The 24,200-nt window shown below is 41.8% G+C and overlaps 1 protein-coding gene across 1 annotated transcript in view; it reads right to left on the bottom strand.

Annotated features, from left to right (window-relative positions):
* The window catches only part of COBL (cordon-bleu WH2 repeat protein), a 252,917-nt gene that overhangs the window by 80,563 nt on the left and 148,154 nt on the right, over positions 1 to 24,200 (bottom strand). The window contains exons 10-11 of the mRNA XM_008571826.1: positions 16,614 to 16,752; positions 13,085 to 13,258 (exon numbers count right to left, since the gene is read on the bottom strand). Coding sequence (XP_008570048.1) covers positions 13,085 to 13,258; positions 16,614 to 16,752 — 313 coding nt within the window. The remainder of the gene's footprint in view (positions 1 to 13,084; positions 13,259 to 16,613; positions 16,753 to 24,200) is intronic.

The following is a 24,200-nucleotide window of genomic DNA, read 5'->3' as shown; positions in this document are numbered from 1 at the left end:
AACCAGAATTGCAAGTCAAATCTAACTTGTAATATTGGCAATGTTACCAGTCAAAGACGACCATGGTGTGGCAACCTGCCCTCCGTTTTCATCCTTGGGATTGCAGTTTGTGTGATGTCGGAAGTCTTGGTACTCCTCATACCACTTCTCATTCGCACAAAACATATGATGATATATTTGCTCTTTAACTCTTGTCCCTCACACGCCGAAGAAGAAAGTATGATACACATTGTTCATTCGATTTTGATTCAGGTTATGCATTTTGGTTATGTTTTTCCCTTACTTTCCTCCCTTAAGCCCTATAGCAGATTTATCAACCTGGAAACAATGAATCCAATCTAAATAATCTCAATAACTCTAATCTCTTTTTGGGTTTTTTCATTTTCTTTATTTTTTTCTTTACTGGAAAATATGGGCAGTTACAGCCTTCTGACTTTTACACAGCTTTGTTCAGAGTAATACACATTTATTATTTTCTTAAGAAGGAAAAAGAAGGATTATAAGGCACTTAAGGGTAGAATAAACAAAGAAGTAATGATAAATTTAAATCACAAAACTTCCAATGGAGAGAGTGATTCAGTATGAGGATTACCAATTACACATTGCTACTGGTGACAGATAAATTACAGGAACCCGAAATGCACAGATGACTCCTGAGCCTTATTTCAGTTACTACCTGGACCTTCATCTCCACTAAAGTGTTTGAAGTTTGCTTGTTGTTGTTTTACCATGGTGACTAATAAGGAGCAAAACTATTTTGAGTTTTTCTTCTGTTCCATATTTCTTGGATATGAACGATGAAACAGTTAACACACACACACACACACACACACACACACACACTTCAGAGGAAAGGAAGCAAGTGTTCTATAAGGGAATTAGCTCCTGCACTGGGACCATTTGTTATTCAAGGTGTCTTGAATCATCACATCCGATTACAAATGGTCCCAGTGCAGGAATTAATCCACTTACAGAACACTTCCTCCCATCCCTCTGAAGAGTGTGTGTGTGTGTGTGTGTGTGTGTGTGTGTGTAGTTGGTTGTGACTCAGGACACCTTGAATACTTGTTTGGAGGACCTCACCTGCTCTTGTCACGTTTGGAAGATATAACCCTATTCCTGTGGTAGACACGTTTGTTTTGTCGTGGGAAATAGCAGTCTGCATGTGGAAATGTTTTGAATCAGACTACACAAACTACAGAAATTGTGAACAAACTATCATATGATGGATCCAAATTAACATGAAAACTGAGAATCCGCAGTTGATAAGCATCACCAACACAGATGCGATGGGTGATTGATTATAGTAGGTGTTAAAATAAAATACCAATGAGCAAACAGTTTAAGGATTTTTCCAAATTGTCTCATCTGTAGAACTAGGAGCGTGTATTTATAACTAAATAATTTTAGAGTCTTCATATTAAAAGGTCAAAAGTACGGGTGAGTGAGGCAGCAAATACTGTCACATGAACTGGATAAATGGCAAACACTATCATGTAAACTGGACTGCAGTTCAGAAATTATATCACATTCTACCATCCTCTGCCAACATGGTCACTGGGGTGAGAATGTAAGAATCTAAGTCACTTACAGTTGAAAAATATTATATGGTTAATTTTTATTTTACTTTAGCATTTGTTGTAGAATGCTGTATTCCTCGAGGGACTCTCTGTTTTCTGAACTTGCATGTGTATGGGCCAGTCATTAAGTCTGCTTCATTTGTATGTCTCTAATCAGAAAACATGAACTACTATCTTCCCCCCCCCGCCCCCAGTGGCTGGCCAGTATGGGGATCAGAACCCTTGACCTTGGTGTTACAAGGCTGTACTCTAACCAACTGAGCTAACTGGCCAGACATGAACCACCATCTTTTGTGGACAGTATGTGTAATGTTATGGGAAAAAGGAACAGACAGTTTCTCTCCTATTGGCTTATAAGGAGAAGAAATGACCCACACTGTGGGATGGATTCTGAGGTGAGCCAGAAATGAGAACATTTCTGAAAAAATATTTCACCTAATTATTTTGTCTGATTCCTAGAAGATTCTAATGCTGGTAGTATGGCACCTGTAAATCTGCAAAAGTTGTTCATCAAATTGCCCTAAATTTCACCCAACTATGTATCAGGCCATCTTGGTGATATGTCATAGAGATCACTAAGGAATTGTCAAAGATCAGCCACCTATGTCTTTGGCTAACTTCATGATCAAGTAAATCGGGCGTGTGTGGTCAAACTGTATTCTCCACATAAACTGATCTAACTCTATTGAATCCTCCCCCCATATCTATGTCCTCTGTTTTTTAATAGTTTGATATATTTTTTGCATCGTATTTTCTGCCTCTTTAACCAATAATTCTATAAGCAGTATCACTTTCCCCTGTCCTTCTGATATCCTGCCTTGAGATTTTCTGCTGCCATCTTTTTTTCAGCATAATAGCTATTTCTTACACAAATGCTTATTGCTGTAATTACATATAATCTTCTACAATCTTTAATGTCTGGGTCATAAATCCTGATGTCTTCCCCAACACCTAGGTAAACATTACCTTTTCTTGTTTAGACTTTCCCCACTTAATGATTTGAGGTTACTTACCAAACAAAAGTCCTTTATTTCAATGCAAAAAAAAAAAAAGAGGCACTTTCTAACTTGTTCTGTGTTTCCTTGTGAGTAATTTCTTTAACTTTCTGTTTTTCACCAATACATAGCACTATGTTGGTTACACAGCTCTACCTTATGTTTCTATTTTATCAGTACCAATATCGGCTGTGATAATTCCTGCATTAGCCATAGCTAACATTCTGATTACCAAGTCCTACAAGTCAAAAATACTTCCTGATTCTTTTTTCTTACTTGAGTAATAACATTTAAAAAAATCCTTTGGAGAGAAACATGACAAGCCTCTGCAATTCAAATGTGTCTTTGCATGATAATAAAAGTTGATCAAAGCAAGCTAGTGCTATCTGTCTTTTTTTCTAAACTCTGAGTTTGAATATGTGAATATGTTTACCTGCTCTGTCTTGTCTTGGGACCACTGAGGTGACTAGTAGTTCTCAGTAACTGGGTCAGTTTTTTCAAGATTGCAGAGGTACTGATCTCACATTCAAGGAAGGTGACTAGTTCTCAGTAACTGGGTCAGTTTTTTCAAGATTGCAGAGGTACTGATCTCACATTCAAGGAAGAGCTGGCTGCACTTCACACAGACACGGCCGTTATAGCCTCGGACCACTTGTACAAACCTCCAGACCAGTACTTAACAAATGCAACCATCGTTACTCATGTCAGATGCATGGGGAGCCACAGGTAAGCAAAATCCAAGGTCAGAGCCCATGTGCTTGTAATTCACTCTTACAGCCCCCAAAGTTGGCATATTTCCCAGCATCAAGTGAGTGCTCAATCAATGTTTGGTGAATAAATGAACAAATACGGAACAGATGAAGTGAGACACACCCTTTCTCTCCGTCTTTTTTTCTTTTTGTAAACTATCTAAATGGAGTCCATAGTAACAGGAAAACCCGAAAAACACAAAAAAGTTGGGTCCTACTTATCTCTGAAAGGGTAGTGTATTTCATAAGTTGTGAGTTCCCACAGACTGTATGCACAGTTCAGGTGTGTAGGCACTTAGCTTTACCAGGTAGACAGAATATTTCAGTTCTATCCAAATGAAGACAATCTAGTTTTAAGGAAAATGGAGAATAAATTCTGGAACAAAATATCCTGTCGGAAAAATATGAATTAATAGTGAATTAAAATAAAGCCAGTTTCTTCATAAGAACACATCCATGTATTAATGAATTTTAGACAGGTCAATAGCATCAACCTAAAAACTACATATAAAAAAGTTTCACCTCCTACAAGGACACAGGAACCTCAGTCAAACACATCTCTGTTATTTATGCATTTATGTTTAAATTCTAAAGAAAGTAAACCGTGGGTGTACAAATGGAGCCCTTTTATCCTGAAAGGTGAAAGAATAACAGCAGAATAAGAGCCAGGACAGCAGGGACACCAGGAAAGGTCAGAGGTCAGGAAGAGGCCCATCCATCACAAGCGCTTGGCATGGGTAGGGAATGATGCACAGCAATACACTGTGGAGGAAATAAACAGCAAAACATGAATGCAAACTCGCAGTGAAATAAATACCTGCCATTTTCATTCAGCTTCAAGCCCTGGAGACCGAACACTGCATATAGAGCAATATATCGGCCAAATCGTGTCATGATTGCTTTCCCATTTCCTTTAATTCTTTTTCAATGTCAGCTGTTTAAGGGATCTAGTCATCCAACACTTACAATTCTACCTCCTGTAAGACTATATCATAAGGATCACTTCACTCACTGTTGATCTTCCAGGTTGTCAAATAACATTATTTGGATTTGATATGAAACCTTAAAGTCCTCATGAGCAGAGGCATGAGGCAGCTGGCAGGCAAAAGCTAATTTTTACTCTTTGAAAAAAAGTCTAAGTTACTTGTTGAGCTCCAGGGAAAAAGAGATAATATTGTTTCATGATGCCCTAAATTTCAGATCAATCTCTGCCACGTTGATAATGGTGATACTGGGCAGGGCTCAGGCACAAGCCCAGGAGTGTTGACTGATTTACCAAGATACATCTCAGCTGCAAGTGTGTGCTGTCCTCCACTGTTTTTAGGGGGCAAATCCCTCCTGAGCCCTGCTATCTTCTCTAGTGAGACCAACCCATGGTATAAAGAGAGTAGTTTTAAGTCCCTGAAGGCTTTGGGGGACAGGGATTAAAATAAAGAAAGGCTATATCTGAATTCATACCGTTGCATAAAAATCCCTGAGACAAACAGTTTAGAAGACTGTTGTCAGTAGGAGAATGCTTGGTTCATAATCCCTATTTACATTTTAAATGATAAAACAAGTAATAATATTTAATAAAAGTTTTGAAATTTTCTTGAAATATTGAGATTTCCATGCCTTATTTCTGGGAAGGATTTAAATTTACATGAATCCAGAAAGAAGTTCTCCTAACTCTTAATGCAGAAAAAAAAAAAAATGTTTTTTATGCCTAACCTGACCTCATGCTGCAAATTCAAGCTACAAAAGACACAGACATGGGTCATAATTATGTGTGTCAGCTTAGTACTTGAGCACTGACTTATGAAAATCAAAGATAAATCTGTCTTCAGTTTACTTACTAAATAATTTTACTCCATTTCAGTATTCCTGTTTATATTCATTTCTGCTTGGCAGTGATATGCTGGTAAACAGTAACCAGCTGTCTGCAGAAAAATAGTATAAATAGATAAATCTATTGATAGAAAGAATGAGTAGCAAAAAATTTACAAGTAATAATAGAATAATACTTTTCTTTGTAAATTTTGTGTAACCAATTGATTCTCACAGAATGTTTTTGTTAAGTTTTGCCAAATTTTTTAATCTGTAGCCAGCCTATTATTTCTATTGACAAGCAAACGTAGTTGCAACATGAACACAGGTTGATCATCTTGTTTGTCTCAAGGAGGGAGATGTAAATGGAACCAAGGAGATGTGTGTTGGAACTTTACCAACATGTTTGCAATCATGTGAATGACTTTGCTGAATTCATAACCGTTTTTGGAAAACGGAGAAACCATTCTTCAATTTTTTTGTGCTATTCACAATGAGTTGGCTACAAATATGACCGGAGTTTCATATTTAATCTGCATTATTAACATGTCCCAATCCCTCTCATATCTAGACAACTAACAAAACAACCAGTCAAGCCCTGATGTGTAACCTTTGTGCTAGATCATATGTTCACTGTCCTGTAGCACTGAATCATGCAGATTCAGTATACATAAATAACCTCAAGAGCATAAGGCACAGTAAAATGCAGTAAAATAATCAGGAAGTGATAGGTTTTTTAAGATTTGTCATCTTTGTTTTTAATATTATTTGTTTAATTATAAGCTTGTGTAATTTATTTTTTAGTAATGGTTCCATTTAGCAATCAGCTTGCAAAATTCCTGAAATGCTAACAATCTGCTTTCATGAGCGGGCCCAGCACAGGCCTGTCCCACCGAGTTGTCACCAACTTCTTTAATTCTCTCTCAAGTCAGGGACATAGTACCTTGTAAATAAAGGGCTAAGAAGTACTTAGCAAAAATAGATAAGCTCATAACGTTTTTGTTTTTTTTAAAAAAAAATGCTATATGTAGATCTACTGTGACTCTCATTGCTTCACTTCTAAGTAGCATCTAATCTTTGGTCCATATTGGATGAATTTAATGGTTTTAAGGTACAATGCTAATAGGCTAAGGATTCAGTTCCATTTTCTCTAATGTACTGGAGTGGGGACAGACTCTGCTCCCACAGTCAGCAACTTCCTTCATTTTATGAAAAGGGCCCCTGGCTGATGATCCTCTTCCTGCTTCTTGTGATGCTGCGTCTCTTCCCAGGGCAGCAGGAGCAGCTGTCCATTTTCTCTAATGTACTGGAGTGGGGACAGACTCTGCTCCCACAGTCAGCAACTTCCTTCATTTTATGAAAAGGGCCCCTGGTTGATGATCCTCTTCCTGCTTCTTGTGATGCTGCGTCTCTTCCCAGGGCAGCAGGAGCAGCTGTGTGCCTGGCACTCTTGCCACGGGAAGGAAAGTGGTAAACACGACAGGGGCAAGAGTGCTTCTCCAGGCTGACTCTGAGTTCCACACACCTGCAGGGCTTCAAGGGTGGTGCTTCCCAGGACAGACAAGACTCAGATAACTGTGCTTGTGTCACAAGCTCTAGAGTTAACACTTGCAAGAGTGCTTCTCCAGGCTGACTCTGAGTTCCACACACCTGCAGGGCTTCAAGGGTGGTGGTTCCCAGGACAGACAAGACTCAGATAACTGTGCTTGTGTCACAAGCTCTAGAGTTAACACTTTGTTTTGACCCCGAAAAAGTGTTGAGTTTGGGCTCAAGTTTTAGAGTAATGCATTAGGTGACTCTAAAGAGGACAGTCCCAATTGAAGGGGAGTCAGCCAAATTCCTGTCTCGTCTTCTCCAGCTTTATGCTCTCTGCTCAGGCAGCCCTTAGAGAGCATCTTGTCCCCAAGTGTAAGGCTTTGATTACCACCATTTGGCAGTAAACCACCAAGCTGTGCCCCAAATATTTCTAAGTTCTCAGTTCCTCTGCTGAGTCATTTGCCTAAAATGTGAATTATTATTATTATTAATTTTGCACCGATCAAACTCAAATTACTGTCTTCTAATTCAAAAAGGCTAGTTCATTTCTCTAATTTTATTTGCCTGTTTTAGAATTTCCTTTAAGTTCTTTAGAATGGGACACTTGGTCACAAATAGTAAACCACCAAGCTGTGCCCCAAATATTTCTAAGTTCTCAGTTCCTCTGCTGGGTCATTTGCCTAAAATGTGACTTATTATTATTATTAATTTTGCACCGATCAAACTCAAATTACTGTCTTCTAATTCAAAAAGGCTAGTTCATTTCTCTCATTTTATTTGCCTGTTTTAGAATTTCCTTTAAGTTCTTTAGAATGGGACACTTGGTCACAAATTTAAAAATCAATCAGCTAAACACCGTGGTTGTCACTGGTGGTGCTAAGAACAAGAGAAACTGACCTATCTTTCCTCTATACCTTTACGATCCTTTGCCAATTACCCTACAAATATAGAGCCAAAGAAAGATTTATTTGCTCATGACTGGTGTAGGGAAATGTGTAAGAAAATGACAGCCACTGGGTAGTTTGATTTTAAAAATTAAAGCAAATTAAGGATCTATAAATTTGAGCTCCATATGCATTGATCTTTAAATCCCCAGGGCCTTCTACTTGGATTAAGTCATTGATAACTTTTTAGTTGCCTAATTATAATCAGTAATGCAAATCTTGTAAACAATTCAATGTTATCAATGGGTTAGGTTCTACTGTTGTGAGTCACAATGAAAATTCAACAGAAATCAAACCTCAGCAGAAAGCAGGCTGATTAGAAACCGATGGGGAAAACCCCACATGCACATAATTACACTGATTTAGACAGGCCCATAAAACACCCATGTACGTGATTAGATATCTAAAGGTTAATACGAAAGCTTATTAATAAGAAACAAAAAAATTCAGGAACATAGACCAGAGAGCCATTATTCCATTGTTGTTACAATTACGCTGGGAAGACTCTAACAGCACAAAGCCCCACTGACGATGACGTTTGTACCACAGGCTTTGAGAGGTCACGTAGCTTACTCATTCTTCTCCCACATGCGTAATAAGTATTTATCAACTCAAGCTCTACAAGTTGTCCTGACCATGACGGCCAGGAAGAAGCTGAGGGCACAGATATGGCAAAAGGAATCTCAACTCTACCGGGGGTAACGACCACACACCACCTCACACGTGCCCTGAGCTGGCTTTAAAAAGGCTGCCTTTTGTCCACTGTAAATTTACTCAGGAAGAGATACAATGATGCTTCCTAGAGCAGGAAGTAATTTTAAATGAGATCCACTATTCTCAAGAGTTGTAAATTGAACACACAGCTTCACCAACACTATTATGTTATTTCCTTACTACGATTATCAAGAAGCCTGATCCCTTAGTCTCCGGATACTAAATGGGCATTTTCTAATGCTAGGAACATTTCCACAAGTCCCTCTGTTCTGTAAAAGCAGAAAATGAGAAACGTTAGGTGGAGGCCAAGCCTGAGGTAGCCAGTCCTCCACTAAAATTGTCCCTCAAGGAGGACAGTTCTTTGGTGATTTGTGACAGCTCTGTCTTTGAGCTGAGTCACGCATTTGGTCTTCACCACTGATGTGCCATCCTCCCTCTGCACCTGCTCATGGTACACTTACTTACATTCTCGAGACTACTACCCATTGAAGCTGCAACCCAAGCGCACTTGATGCTGTTGACTGTCTACGCAGCAGGCATTGCCCACCTTCCCCGATGAACAGAGCTCTGGTGTTAATCAGCAACATCTGTATACCTCAGAAAAAGCTGGCTCTATCCCCAGGGGGTGGGCCTGGCTTATCTAGAGTGACTTCATTCTTACAGCACTGGGTCAGTGTATTACCCAACTGTGGTCAATGAGACATGAGAGAAACTCTTCAGTGGGGGTTCTTAGGAAAGGCTTCCTTTCTCCTACAAAATTATTAGACAAGATAGTCTCTCTTTCTCCTCTAAAATTCTGGTGTCTGGTTGTGATGGATGGAACTGCCACAGACCACTTGTTACCAGCCTGAGAAAACCAACCCCAAAGATGATATATAGGAGAGACGGAAGGAACCTAGATCTATGACTACTTGAGGCTTCAGATTCAACTGACACTGAAGTCTGCCCCACTCCGGGGTTCCTATTCCATGGGACAAGGCATTCCCTAACTGTTGAACTGGGTTTGAGGTGGGTTTCTCTTACTTCCAACTTGTATTCATTATTTGTTGCTGCAGAACAAATTGTCCCAAAATGTAGAGGCTTAAAACAACAAGCACTAGTTATTTCACAGTTTCTGTAGGTCTGGAATTTGGGAACAGCTTAGCTTGGTGCTTCTGACTCAAGGTGTCTCACAAGGATGCAATCGAGGTGTCGATCAGGGCTGTGGTCCCATCTGTAGGCTCTACTGGGGGAGAGTCTGTTTCCAGCCTCACTCAGGAGGTTGCTGACAGCATTCTGTTCTCATGGTCAGCGACGAGGGCCTCAACTCCTCACTGGCTGTGGGCTGCAGGCTCCCTCAGTTCCCTGCCACGTGGGTCTCCATAGAGCAGCTCACAATGTGGCGGCTGGTTTTCCTCAGAGTGGACAAGTGAGGACGATGCCCAAGATGAAAGCAGCAGTCCTTTTGTACCCTAATCTTGAAAGTGACAAGTGATATCCCGCTGCTTCTGTATAACCTATTCATTAGACAAGAGTCACTACATCGAGCCCAAGCAGCTTAAACTACTGAAGGAAGCACATAACAGGTGCACGTATGGAGCATGGTAAGTAAAGCACAAACACCCGAGTGCATGTGGCACTGAACACACGGACACACAGTCTTCTCTATTTTGCTTGTGCTCCAGGTAAACGTGGTTTTATTGCCATGTATTAAATACCAATAACACTTTAAGCATTAAATGGGAATGCAGCTTTTGTCCTTGGGCTCAGTTCTCAGGCAGAAGGCTGGCTGTGGAAGGCAGTGAGGCAGCAGTTGAGGGGACACCAGTAAAGCCACCAGGCCTGGGAACGGGTCAAGATCCTACAGACGTCAGGGAGGGAATAAGGGAATGGTGGGAACAGAGAGGCCCAGAGTGGGAGAGGTCAGAACAAAAGGTGGAGCTTAGAGGACCCATCTCGTGTCTCACCACCTGCTTACATTTGTGCACAAATCCATTTCCAGCTTTTTGAACCTTTTCATCTGATGAAGGTGAGCTGTGCTTACTGGATTTCAAGAAAGTGTATCTTCTGCTTTTAAACCACCTAAGTGGAATATACCACGTGTTGTACAAATCACAATGGATGTGCAAAAGCCAAAGGTGGGAGTTTGGGGTATGATGGGAGAAAGGTTGCAGGGGGACGGGGGGCACAGAGAGCCCAGGACCCCATAAAGAAGAATCCCCTGTGCTGCTTATGTTGCTAAGTTCTCCCGGCTTGGTTTCCCATGACGGCAGTGCCTACTCACAGAGCTGTGGTGTGGGCCACGCGAGATCTTCTGTGAGGTGCCTGGGGCCTGTCCAGCCCCCCCAGGTACTCAGGCCAAGCTCCCACCACAGACACAGCCTTTCTCTGACAAGGAACACAGTTTTAAAATTGAACTCAGGAGAAGATATGCAAGAGCCTGTAACTGGCAGAAAAACATCTCTACGTTTTTATGAGCTTCCACACAGCCAAAAATAGCCAGAAGTTTGATTGGAAGTGTAGGTAAGAAGCGTACGCCACAGAGACACAAATTCACACCCAGTGTTTTACGTGCCAACAGCCCGTGCCTCCCTTGAGACGGGTGAAAGCAGAATTCAGATTTCAACATGTTGTAAAAACAGGAAACAAATGAAGATAAAGGACTCATTTTTCTTAACTTTTTTAAAGTCCTGAATCAAAGAAGGTGAGTTGTCTTCTGTCTGGCTGGACAGGCAACCCTTGTTTTCAGTGCTGTGGACAATGGGCAGCCAGCTCTGCTAATGAAGTGGCATGGAAGTTCTGTCCTGATGCATGAACTTCTGGTTTCCAGCAGCCTGGGGTGGGGTCAGGAGGACGAGGAGACATCTGCAGAGCCTGTGGCCCGTGAGCTGCTGGCTGGATTCTGGAGGGACGGTGGGATGAACCCACTCTCCCATCTCAGACCTCGCAGGGATGCCTCCTCTCTAGCCTCCTGTTCTTTCTCACCCCATTACTGGCATCACTGTCGGGGTGGGAAGGAAGAGGGGAATGAAGTCCCAGGTGGCACATAGCTGGGAAAGGAGGTCAGGGAGAGAGTTGGCAGTGATATGGGAGGTGCCACGGGGCCACGGGGTAAGATGAGGGTGAGTCTGGTCTTTTGCGTGCTGTTTCGTTGTGCTCTCTTGGACCTCTTAGAATGTCTAGGGGCAGGTGGGGAGTGTGTCACAGCACTGTGGAGACGCAGGGGGCAGTGATGCTTCTCAAGCTCGAGGCAGGCCCTTGTGTGCACCCTCCTGGCTCATCTGCAGCCCCCCCGTGAAGCCGTCCTCCAAAGCAAGCACCCCAAGGCATAGGGAGATCAGGAGGAGGCCAGGGCCTGTGGGTCTGCAGGAGCCGGGTGCAGGAAAACACACGAGCCTTAGGCCTGCCATCCTGCGTAGCCGCCATGAAGTGGCTGGCCCTGTGTCCGCTCCTCGACTGTGACAGGTCGCACACAGATTCACTGTCTTCAGTCAGCTTCATTCTGCCTCACTTTCTCCCCAGGGAGGAGATTCTGTGGGTGAGGATAGCAGTCCCAGCAGTGGTCACTGAAGGCTCACATCTTGGTGTGCTGGACTTGAAACACACTCTTCAGAGATGGATTGGCTCTGGGGTCATCTATGTCCCAGCTGTCATCCTTCCAACAGATATGTCTAACCCTTAATTTTTGAATGCCCTATACAAATTCATTTGCTTTCAGAAGCACGTCGAGATGATCAAATGTATTTTAAGGATGGAAAAGACATATTTGTGAAGAAAGATATTTTGCCTAGAGAGGATGATTTTGCCTAGAGAAAGTCGACAAGTAATATGACAATTATCTTTACCCAGAAGCTGGCAGGCAGCTGGTTGTCATTTACAAAGAAGACAGAAAATGATAAAAAGGTCTGATGGCGGCTAAGTGTGAACTTCCTAACTAGAGGCTTGTGCACACACACGTGGGCACCGACGGTCATGGGGCTGCCTGTAGAGTGGCAACACGCTGTCATGGTCACCTGGCTGGGGGTGGTGCTTGCTTTTTAAGGAAGCATCGGTGCAAGGCTGGGCATGCTGAGGGGGGAGCACAGGCCTGATATGCAGATGATCCCACCTGATTACAGATGGTGAAATGTACAAAACTGTTACTGTCTGCAGGTACGATGCTATAGTTAGTGCTTATTAACGTCCAAAAGGAATCCCAGGAAACAATGAGAAATGCCCTGTCTCAGGCAGGGTGTCCTGAGAAATAGAAGCAAAATAGGACTTGAATTTTGGCTACTGCTAGACTCAAATCAAGATGTTTCCCCTCCTGGTACCTCGGTTTCCCTTTCTGTAGAGAGGCAGTACTAATGTGGGCCACTGGCCACATGGTTCAAAAGCTGACCTTTAACTCAAATCTCTCCCACTCTAGAGCACAGCACTTGTGTGCACTCTCAGCCTGCCCAAACGAGCCCACCTACAGATGTCCTGGGGTCGGTTCTGCTGTGAGGAGTGGTAGCTCCCACTGACAGTCTCCACCCACAAGATACAGCTTCAGCTGAAGTCTAACCACAGATATGAATGATTAACTGAAATCATTCTTATGGGTATCTGTGTGGCATTTAGAGTGCATTCTCTGTGACACTGGACACACTGCATCGAGCATTTAGAAAGAAAAGCTGGGAAGGAAAGGTACAGACATCAAAGGCAAGGATGGAGAATCTGGAAACCCAGCCCTGACACCAGTAATGACCAGAGAGGCGAGTGGTCAACACACGGTTGGAATGGGAACAAGAGGCACATACGTCTGGGTCTCAGGTCTGACGCTTCGGAACCAGCACCTTCCCCAGGAAAGCTGAGAGGCTCCATCACATCTGTGTCAGGAGGAGGGTAGGGCGGGGGTGGGGGAAGCACTAACTGGGGTGGGCCCCGAGCAGTGCCTCTGGGAGGCTTTTGTGGCACCTGCCGTCCTCCAACACCTACATGGAATCAATGGGGAATTACTTCAGAAGGTTAAGCCAAAAGATTCCCTGCCTTCCAACAGAGGCCACATTGCCATCGGTCACCAGGCACTCAGTTCAACCTCACTGGGCACCAAATCCAGCCACGCCAGCACCAAATCCAGCCACGCCCAGCACCAAATCCAGCCACGCCCAGCACCAGATCCAGCCACGCCCAGCACCAGATCCAGCCACGCCCAGCACCAGGTCCAGCCACGCCCAGCACCAGGTCCAGCCACGCCCAGCACCAGATCCAGCCATGCCCAGCACCAGATCCTGCCACACTCACATTTTAACATTTTACATATGTGGTGTTCTACCATTGGGCCAGTTTGGAAACAGTTTCCTGATTGCAATCTGTTTCTGGCACGCACAATTACATAAATGCTGGGCTTGAGAACTATTCTTAAAGCCCTTAAACAGCTCTGCCAAGTTAGGAGGAACTCCTTTATTCACGTTAGACTTTTTCAGGTTCATGGATTTGATTTTCAGCTTATTGCGTTGCTTTTCCATATCTATTGACCTATTATGGAGAGATTAACTGTTAGTTCAGCTTATCTTTTTCAGCTCATTTATACTTTCAACCTCTTTCATTGATTAGGGTAATAGATTTCAAAGTTTGTTTGAAGGAGGGTCCTTAGTTGTAGGAAGAATTAGGGTAAGTGTGCCCAGCCCCCCACCCCCTCAGGCAACCAGAGCAGCCTCTTTATATGTTTACAAGTAGGGAACACATTTCCAATTCTATGGAAATGGATTTCTCATGTTAATAAAATTTTTGAAAGTCAATGACTTAATCTAATAAATGGCATGAATTACTAGTGTCATAGGTCATATTTAGTATTATTTCTTTTAAAAACACTTTCAAGCTTTACAGTTTACAATATTCTAATAACTAATAGATTCGATGCTTTATTGCCTTTCACCAGATTATTAATAAAAATATTAAGAAACACCATTTCTCATCCAAAGATATATACATTTATTCCTTTCTTAGCTGTAGTTCTCCAGATAAGGAAAAATATTAATTTTCCTATATTCAAACATCATTTGCTCCCTTGAAGTGCACATAAGCTGGACTCAGTGTGGGTGGAGCTGGGATTGGGCCCAGGTGAGCGTGCTACAAGAGAAGCCCCCCAAGGGCAGGTGCACAGGGACGGCAGACTCTGCACTCCATGGCTTTCTGCTGCTCACCAACGAATTTGGGGCAGACCCAGATCCAGCTAGCTAAAGACTATTTTTGTGTAAGTTCTAAAATAAACTTTTCTTTTTACATCTAGATGTGTGAATAGATTGGGCCCAGGTGAGCGTGCTACAAGAGAAGCCCCCCAAGGGCAGGTGCACAGGGACGGCAGACTCTGTACTCCATGGCTTTCTGCTGCTCACCAACGAATTTGGGGCAGACCCAGATCCAGCTAGCTACAAGACTATTTTTGTGTAAGTTCTAAAATAAACTTTTCTTTTTACATCTAGATGTGTGAATAGCAAAAGTTACCTGAACAATTTTTGTGGATAGGGACTATTTTTTTTTTTTTCAACCTAAGCCTAAACTTTAGTTAAAATTTCTGCTGTGGTGCTGTTTGTGTACTTTTAATTCACAGGGATTTCTGATGGGGATGGAATTCTGACTTGAAATTACCACTAAGACCTTTTCCATAATCCCCTGCCCTCAAAAAATATTCAAGATTATTTTCAGCGGGAAGGGAGCTTCTGCATGCCCAGTCCTCGCGAACCACAGTTCATGGACTAGACAGAAAGACTTTGGCAAATCACTGCTATTCACGCCTCCTCCTTGTAATGTTTCTTAGTGCAAGAGTCGCTTCTAGAATTTTCTATCTCTAAACACCCACCTCCCATCTTCTCTGACATCTATGGGCACCAGCTGTCCCCCACACGCCCAGGCCAGGTTCCCCAAGCAAATAGGACATAAGCACTCAGTCCTGCAGGGCTGAATCAGGGGTGTCTCCTGGGCTGACATGGGCTGTCTGGCCTGCAGGTTGGTATGACTCAACCATATCCATACAACTGCTGAGAGTGGATGCTTCTTAGAATTTCAGCAGGGATTTCTGTCCCGTTATGTAGAGTGGGGAGAGAACTTGGAAAGCAGAACAGCGGTCTCATGATGAAATAGGAGAAAACTAGGTTTATTTTAACATCCACTCATAATGTTCACTTTAAATCGACAGAATTTCCCTCTGGGAAAGAGTATTACTGATATGAAATATAGGTTATTGCTCCTTAGGGTAATTGATTCCCAGGCTGTGAAATGCTAAGACATTTCTAGTGAGGTATTGACAGGGGGAAATGCTGACCAACAGCCAAGCAGCTCTTACTAAAGTCCTAGCCACTGACAATGCAGCCACTTGTCCTGGGAAATGATCATTATGTTCCCCCCCACCCCACACACACACCGTGTGTTACAGGGGAGGTGGACAGAGGCTTGGTGACAGAGAACTCCAGGTCTCCCTTCTGGGGCTGAAGATATTAGGTCAAAAGCAAAATTCAGGAGTGTCTGAGTGGGTTGAAGGTCAGTGTGAGGGGATGTCTGATGGCTTCAGTACGAGTTCTGATGCACTTCCAATCACAGGGTCCCAGGCCTAGGAATCCTAGGCTGCCATGTTCCAACCCCCTCTCTGCAAGAGCCATTTCTATTCCTATGTAAATGAAATAACAAACACTGAATTACTGTAAAATACCAGTAACCATCCCTGGCTCATGGACCTGGAGGTCTCTGTCACCTAGCCTCTGTCCACCTCCCCTGTGACACGAGGCATGGGGAGGGAGCTCATAATGACCTGCACGGCTCTTTCTGCTCACAGACTTTATGACTCTCTCCTCCTTCCTTTGGGGTCTCTTTTTCCCAAAGAATATCAGGGTCTTTGCTAAACATATAAAAGATATGTGAGTGGAGATCAATTTTAAACGGGATGGTCGGAACGTTACTGAACTGATGATGTCCACTCATCTATAAATCACATGGGGACTAAGCTGTCTTCCAGTGACAGATGGCTTTCCCAACAGCCTCCATGATGTCACCTGAAGAACTTTGCTTTTGCCCATCTGAGAGGCACACATCACGCACTCACACTCACTTGCTCTCCGTTCTGCACGCTTTCCACCAGCCCCACCCTCCAGATGCCCACACGACGCCCATGTGAGACTGCTGGTGAGATGTAAAGGGAACTCGCAAGGCTTAGTTCCAGACTGCCTCTCTTCAGCATGCACAGTTCCTGGGTTAATGCCATGATGGATGAGGCCACTGCAAGAGTTAGTAGCAGTGCTAACATGCCACACAGTGACAAGAGTTCTGGTGCCTGTGGCCCAAATGATCACTCACCCACTGTGCTCCTCCTGTTCTCCTCCTTGTCCTCCGTGCGGTTGGGGACCAGGGGACTTGGCGGTGGTGGCTGAGGGGGAGGGGGAGCTGGCGCCCGCCGCTTCTTCTTCTGTAAGTCGATCTGTGACCCCAGAGACAGCTGTGAAGTGCAGAGAAAGAAAGGCCGTGTTAGGGTGGTTCTGGTGGGGGTGGGGTGCATTTGGGACACATGGGGTACAGCAGCTGGCTCCATGGGACACAGTGCCAGGAAGAGAGTGGTCAGGTTGCCAGTTCCCTTCTGGGTCCTCGGAGCCAGGGATGTGAGGGTCTGGTATATCTCCTAGCTCTGGCCCTGCGATGCACAATGATGCTCACAGATGCCCCCATGTCCCCTAAGAGAGCAGGGAACACCTGTGAAAATATGGGACTACAGATGAGTCTGGAGACTTGGCAAACTTCTCCACAGCATAAGGGATTAAATGCAAAAGAGAACTCTTCCTTCTGGAACAGGAGGGGTCGCCACGGTTTGTGCCCACACAGAGGAAGAAGAGACGGGAGCAGCTTGGACCTCACCCTGGTCCTGACTTGGATCTGTTCCCTGCCTCTGCACGGTCACCTTCCAGAGCAGCCAGGACAAACTAACCATCCACAAGCTGACCACCCAGATCTAGAACCGCAATGACGTCCCTCACTCACACTATTCCTCTCCATCATCCCCCAAACAGCACAAGATTTAGTGTAATTAATATTCACTATTGAGTCATCTATACAGAGATATAATAGGTATCATAATGATGATAAGAAATTTTCTTCAGCAGGAATTTTCTCCTGCTGAGATGTGTAATGTGGATGATGATTACACTTTGTTTCTGGATTGCCTTTTTGTTTTCCTGAACTCAGTAACTGATTTGTTTTCTAACTTTTTTTCCTAACTGGATTTCCTGGAAATTCCCTTTTCCTCTACTCAGTCCTGATCCCTTGTTTCTTGGATCCACTGCCTTTTAAAAAACTTTTAATTCACTGCTTCCTTTTAGTGGTGCTCAGTCTCCAGCAGCTTTCGGAGACAAGATGCACATGAGGAAGATTTCCGAGACCTTGGAAATCTACAAACGTTTTTATTCTGAGACTCTGAGCAGTCCGTATAGATGCCTGTAGAACCAGGAAAGGAAACGGCCCTTTCTGAACATGTCGAGCTGTCGCTCCACTGTCACCCGTGTCATCCATGCAGTGGGACGCCCAGCACCACGCTGACACTCCATCCTCTACCTGTGACCCATTTCCCCCGCAGGCTTGGAGGAGCCTCTCCTGCTCCCTGGTGCCCCGAAATCTCTCGATGGCCTGCCCTGGGTGGGGCATTTTCATCCACTGTCTGGGGCATCCGCTAATGCCTGCAATCTTTGTATTCCTTTTGAAGACTTTTCTAGTGTTACTGCTTTCAGCTTTTTCTTCCCTCTGTTTTTTTTCTTTTTTTCTCTATCTGGGATTACAATTAGTTAAACATTGAGGATTCTAAATCAATTATCTATTTTTTCTTGAATATTCTCGCCTAACTTTTTTTCTCTGAGTTTTTTCTCCTCTTTCTTGGAAATTTCCAATACTTCATTGTCTGTCTCAAGAATTTTTATTTTTTTATTTTTTTTAACTTGATTTGATTTTAATTTTTATTTATCAATATAGAATATGGTTGATTTTCGAGTCCTTTACCAACTCATGGATTTTTATTTTTTTATTTTTTATTTTATTTTTTAAAAATTTTAATTTACCAATATACAATGTTGTTGATTTTTGTGTCCATACCAACTCATGAATTGTTAAGTTTGTTACTGTACCTTTAATTTCCAAGGGCTCTTTCTTGTTATGTATTTTTAAAACAGCATCATGGTCTCGTTTCCTGGATACAATAACTTCTCTTTTCTCTCTGAAGCTATTATTTGCATATTTTTAAAAAAGTTTTCATTTTCATTTTTTTTCAGTTTTATGCATTGTATTTTCATCCAAGCTCCCTCCCTCCCTCTCCCTCTCTCTCTCTCTCTCTCTCTCTCTCTCTATCTATCTATCTCTCAGCTTCTGTTTTTGAGCTTTGTTCAAATTTCTGGTGATCCTTGGCTGACTGTTTATGTGTGTTTCTGTGCATATGGTCTATTCGCACATTAATGGGATTCCATGTAGGTGTCTGGGCAGAAATCTGGTTAGCTCATGGTGCCATCCTCAAATATCCGTGCCTGCGGGATTCTCTCCCAGGTTGGCCGTCTTCCACCCAGGTGAACACTCCAGTCACCTGCCTGAGGGTGGGAGCTGGTCATTCAGTGCAGAGTCCAGTGAGAAGGCCTGAGGATCTCGTGCAGCATGTGGATTTTCAGTACAGACTCAGTTGTGCCTAACATCCTCGAGTCACAGTCTCTGGGTTCTGTCACTTCGGGGGTTACAAGTACCCACGTCTGGTGGTGCAAGCTGGGAGGGGATCTAGCGGTCTCACCACTTCACACACACACGTTCAGCCAGTCCTTTGTCATCGGCTCATTCTGCATGCTGGTGTGCAGATGAATGCATGTCCCAAACTCCCGAGCCTCCTGGAGTTCTGGTATCTCCTGCTGGGCCCCTCTTACCCAGCAGTCAGGCTCCCGCCACTTCAGCTTTGCTGTGCTTACCACCATCAAACCATGCTCTAGCTCCAGCAGGGTCTACTGGCAACGGTACTGCTGCTTCTCCTCCTCCTTGTGAGGGTGGCCTAATGCTTGTTATTCATTTTAGTGGGTTTTGGAAGGACAGATATAAACTAATTTGTTTTATTAGCCATGTCTTCCCATATTTTTTTCAGCTTTATTGAGGTATAATTAACATGTAAACAATTGTATAAATTTAACGTATACAACTTCAGGATATGATACACGTATACACTGAGAAATAATCACAATAAAGCTAATTAACATACCCATCACTTCTCATAGTTACCATTTTCTTTTTCCTTTATCTTTTCTTTTTTGTGTGTGTGTGTGTTGAGAATACTTAAGATCTAACCTCTTAGCAAACTTCAAGAATTTTTTAAATAGCTGCCTATTACTCCAATGGATTGATGAGCCATAATTAACTAAATTAACCCCTTTTGCCTTTAGCTGAATATCAACATTGTTGGTTTTGGCTGTTACAAATAAACTTCTTAGAACATTCTTTCAATTTTACTTTTTCCCAAATTTATTTATTTATTCCTATTTTTTTTTTTTAGTTTTCAATAAATGCATTTACTATAACTTCTCAGGTAAAGTGCATGAAAAATTCAGAGTTAAAGGGAAGACATTAGATTCTGAAACTGCTATCCTGGTTTTTAAACTTCTTGTCATGGAGGAGGGAAGTCAGCAAGATGGCAGAATAGTAACCCCCTGCTGGGCCCCTCTTACCCAGCAGTCAGGCTCCCGCCACTTCAGCTTTGCTGTGCTTACCACCATCAAACCATGCTCTAGCTCCAGCAGGGTCTACTGGCAACGGTACTGCTGCTTCTCCTCCTCCTTGTGAGGGTGGCCTAATGCTTGTTATTCATTTTAGTGGGTTTTGGAAGGACAGATATAAACTAATTTGTTTTATTAGCCATGTCTTCCCATATTTTTTTCAGCTTTATTGAGGTACAATTAACATGTAAACAATTGTATAAATTTAACGTATACAACTTCAGGATATGATACACGTATACACTGAGAAATAATCACAATAAAGCCAATTAACATACCCATCACTTCTCATAGTTACCATTTTCTTTTTCCTTTATCTTTTCTTTTTTGTGTGTGTGTGTGTTGAGAATACTTAAGATCTAACCTCTTAGCAAACTTCAAGAATTTTTAAAATAGCTGCCTATTACTCCAATGGATTGATGAGCCATAATTAACTAAATTAACCCCTTTTGCCTTTAGCTGAATATCAACATTGTTGGTTTTGGCTGTTACAAATAAACTTCTTAGAACATTCTTTCAATTTTACTTTTTCCCAAATTTATTTATTTATTCCTATTTTTTTTTTTTAGTTTTCAATAAATACATTTACTATAACTTCTCAGGTAAAGTGCATGAAAAATTCAGAGTTAAAGGGAAGACATTAGATTCTGAAACTGCTATCCTGGTTTTTAAACTTCTTGTCATGGAGGAGGGAAGTCAGCAAGATGGCAGAATAGTAACCCCAGACTTCATTCCCTCTTCCCCCACAGAGACAACAACTTAACAATTACCTGACAAAGCATTCAAAATGATTGTCTTAGAGAAGCTCAACAGCTAGAAGAGAACAATTTTAGAAGTCTAGAAACCAATTAAGAAGTCTCAGCACCCAGGCAAGCTCAAAGCCAACAACAGCCACACTGAAATAGGTAAGAAAAGCAATTTCACGTCAACTGTGACAGCCCTTCCCTCAAGCTGGCATAGCTCTGTGTAATCAGGAGAAAGTGCCCAACTCACAGCTTCTCTCTTAGGAGGGAAAGAGAAGAATGGAACACATGCCAACATTCCAGCTTTTCAGGGAGGCTTCCTGAGGGAATGGTTCCTGCCTTGAGTGACCTGGAACACTCCTGGGGAACTGGCATGTTTTGTACACATGAGGCCACAGAGAGAAAAAGAGCCCAGAGCTGGCTGTAGCACCAGAGATCTGGCAATGCCACTGACAGAGGCCAGCACAGCTTGGCACAATAAGAAAGCACCCAGCTCACAGCTCATCCCTCAGGAAGGAATGGAAAGTGCATACAGTGTTCTGGATTTGGGGAAAGCCTTCCCTGAGGAACTGGTTTTTGTTTCTCCTGACTAGTAATACAGAGGGAACTGACATATTTTGAATGCCTGCAGGCTGTGGAGAATGAAAGGGGGCTCAGAGGCAGGCTGCAGTATTGCAGACAGACACAAGAGGGAGGAAGAGATTATAACCTCCCCAAAAAAGAACTGGAAAAATCTCTCAAATTGGGAATTACACACACAAACCCAGAGAAGATGCATCTNAGGAATGGAAAGTGCATACAGTGTTCTGGATTTGGGGAAAGCCTTCCCTGAGGGACTGGTTTTTGTTTCTCCTGACTAGTAATACAGAGGGAACTGACATATTTTGAATGCCTGCAGGCTGTGGAGAATGAAAGGGGGCTCAGAGGCAGGCTGTAGTATTGCAGACAGACACAAGAGGGAGGAAGAGATTATAACCTCCCCCAAAAAGAACTGGGAAAATCTCTCAAATTGGGAATTACACACACAAACCCAGAGAAGATGCATCTACAGAAAAGGTTTGAGAGGCCCCCAAAATCTCTAGTTGGGCTAAATGATGTGGTCTTACTGTATAAGAAGGCAGTCTTTTAAGGCTGTGAGAGGTGGCTGTTTTCTCAAATGCACAAATTACAGCAAAAAATAATAAGGTAAACAAAGAAACAGGGAAACATGGCCTAATCAAAGGAATGAAATAAATCTCCAGAGCCTGACTCCAAGTAATGGACATATATGAATTACCTGACAAAGAATTCAAAATAATTGTTTTAAAGATGCTCAACAAGCTACAAGAGAGCACAGATAGACAAATAAACAAAATCTGGAAAATAATGTGTAAACAAAATGATAATTTCAACAAAGAGACTAGAAAAAAAGAAACACACATATATTGTGGAGCTAAAGAATATAGTTTCTGAATTGAAAATTTCACTAGAGGGTTTCAACAGAAGAAAGAACTAGTGAACTCAAAGACAGGTCATTGAAATGATGGAGTCAGAGGACTGAAAAGAAAAAAAAGTGAATTAAAGTAAAGATAGCCTACGGGGCTTATGAGATACCATCAAGGGGACTGATACAGTTAAGATGGGATTTTCAGAGAAAGAAGAGAGAAAGGGGGAGAGAGCTTATCTGAAGAAATGATGGCTGAAAATCTTCCTAAAACTTCTCAAAGGAAATAGACATCCAAATCAAGAAGCTCTGTGAATTCCAACAAGAATGATCCCTAAAACACCCACACCAACATACATTACGATCAAACTGTCAAAAGTCAAAGACAAAGAGGAACTTGAAAACAGCAAATGAAGAGTGACTCATATGAAAAAAGTAGCTCTCATAAGATTATCAGCAGATATTGCAGCAGAAGCTTTGCAAGACAGAAGGGAGGAGGATGATATATTCAAAATGATAAAAGAAAAATAAAAAAGCCCTGCTAACCAAGAATACTATATCTGGCAAAACTGTCCTTCAAAAATAAAGGAGAAATAAAGACCTTCCCAGCTGAATCAAAGCCAAGGGAGTTCATCACCAACAGACCTGCATTACAAAAATTGCTAAAGAGAATCTTTCAAGTTGAAATAAAGGGATGCTAGATAGCAATGTGAAAGCATTTCAATATATAAAGCTCTCTGGTAATGGTAAGTATATAGAAAATATGGACTCCCATAATACTGTAATGATGTAATAATGGCATATACATCATTTTAAATTCTGGTATAGAGTTGATAAGACAAAAGCTTAAAAACAACTATAACTATATAATTATGTCAATGGATACAAAATATAAAAAGATATAATTTGTGACATCAATACCATAAAGTGTGTGTGTGTGGGGGGGATATGTAAAGGAGTACAGTTTTTGTATGCTATAGAAGTTAAGTTGCTATCAGTTTAAAATAGATTGTTATAACTATAAGATGTTTTATGAAATATCCATGGTAATCACAAAGAAAATGTATAGAGAAGATGTACAAAAGAAAATGAGAAAGGAAAGTATGTTGCTATAAAAAAACCCAACAAAATACAAAGGATAGGAGAAAGAGAGGAAAAGAGACAAAATAACTACAAGACATACAAAAACCAAAATGAACAAAAGGGCAATACTTAGTCCTTATCTATCAGTAATTACTGAAATGTAAATGGATTAAACTCCCAAATCAAAAGACATAGAGAAATTGAGTAGATTATAAAATAAACAAACAATAAAAAACAAGATTCAACTATATGCTATCTATAACAGACTCACTTTAGATATAAGGACATAAATAGGCTGAAAGTAAAAGAAAGAAAATAGATATTCTGTGCAAGTGGTAACCAAAAAAGAGCAGTGGTCGCCATACTTATATCAGACAAAACAGACTTTAAGTCAAAAACTGCCACAAGAGACAAAGAAGGACATTATATAGAGATTACAAAGGTCAATTAACCAAGAAAATATAACAATTTCAAATACATATGCACTTACCATCAGAGCACCCAAATATATGAAGCAAATATTGAAAGAATTGAAAGGAGAAATAATAACACAATAATAGAATACTTCAATACCCCACTTTAAATCATAAATGTATCAATCAAAGAGAAGATCAATAAGAAACAGAAGACATGAACAACGTTATACACCAATTGGACCTAACAGACATGTGCAGAACATTCCACCCAGCAACTTCAAAATACACATTTTTCTCATGGAACATTATCCAGAATAAATCACATTCTGGGTCACAAAACAAGTCTGAATCAAATATCTTTTCCAACCATATGGAATGAAACTAGAAATCAATAGTAAAAGGAAAACTGGAATATTTACAAATATGTCAAAATTAAATAATACATTCTTGAACAAGCAATTTGTCAAATTACAAATCACAAGAAAAAAAAGAAAAATTCT

Source organism: Galeopterus variegatus, unplaced genomic scaffold, assembly GCF_000696425.1.
Source record: "Galeopterus variegatus unplaced genomic scaffold, G_variegatus-3.0.2 Scaffold44, whole genome shotgun sequence".
NCBI lineage: Eukaryota > Metazoa > Chordata > Mammalia > Dermoptera > Cynocephalidae > Galeopterus > Galeopterus variegatus.
Note: the sequence above shows the minus strand (reverse complement) of the source record. Positions and strands in the feature narration are given on the sequence as shown.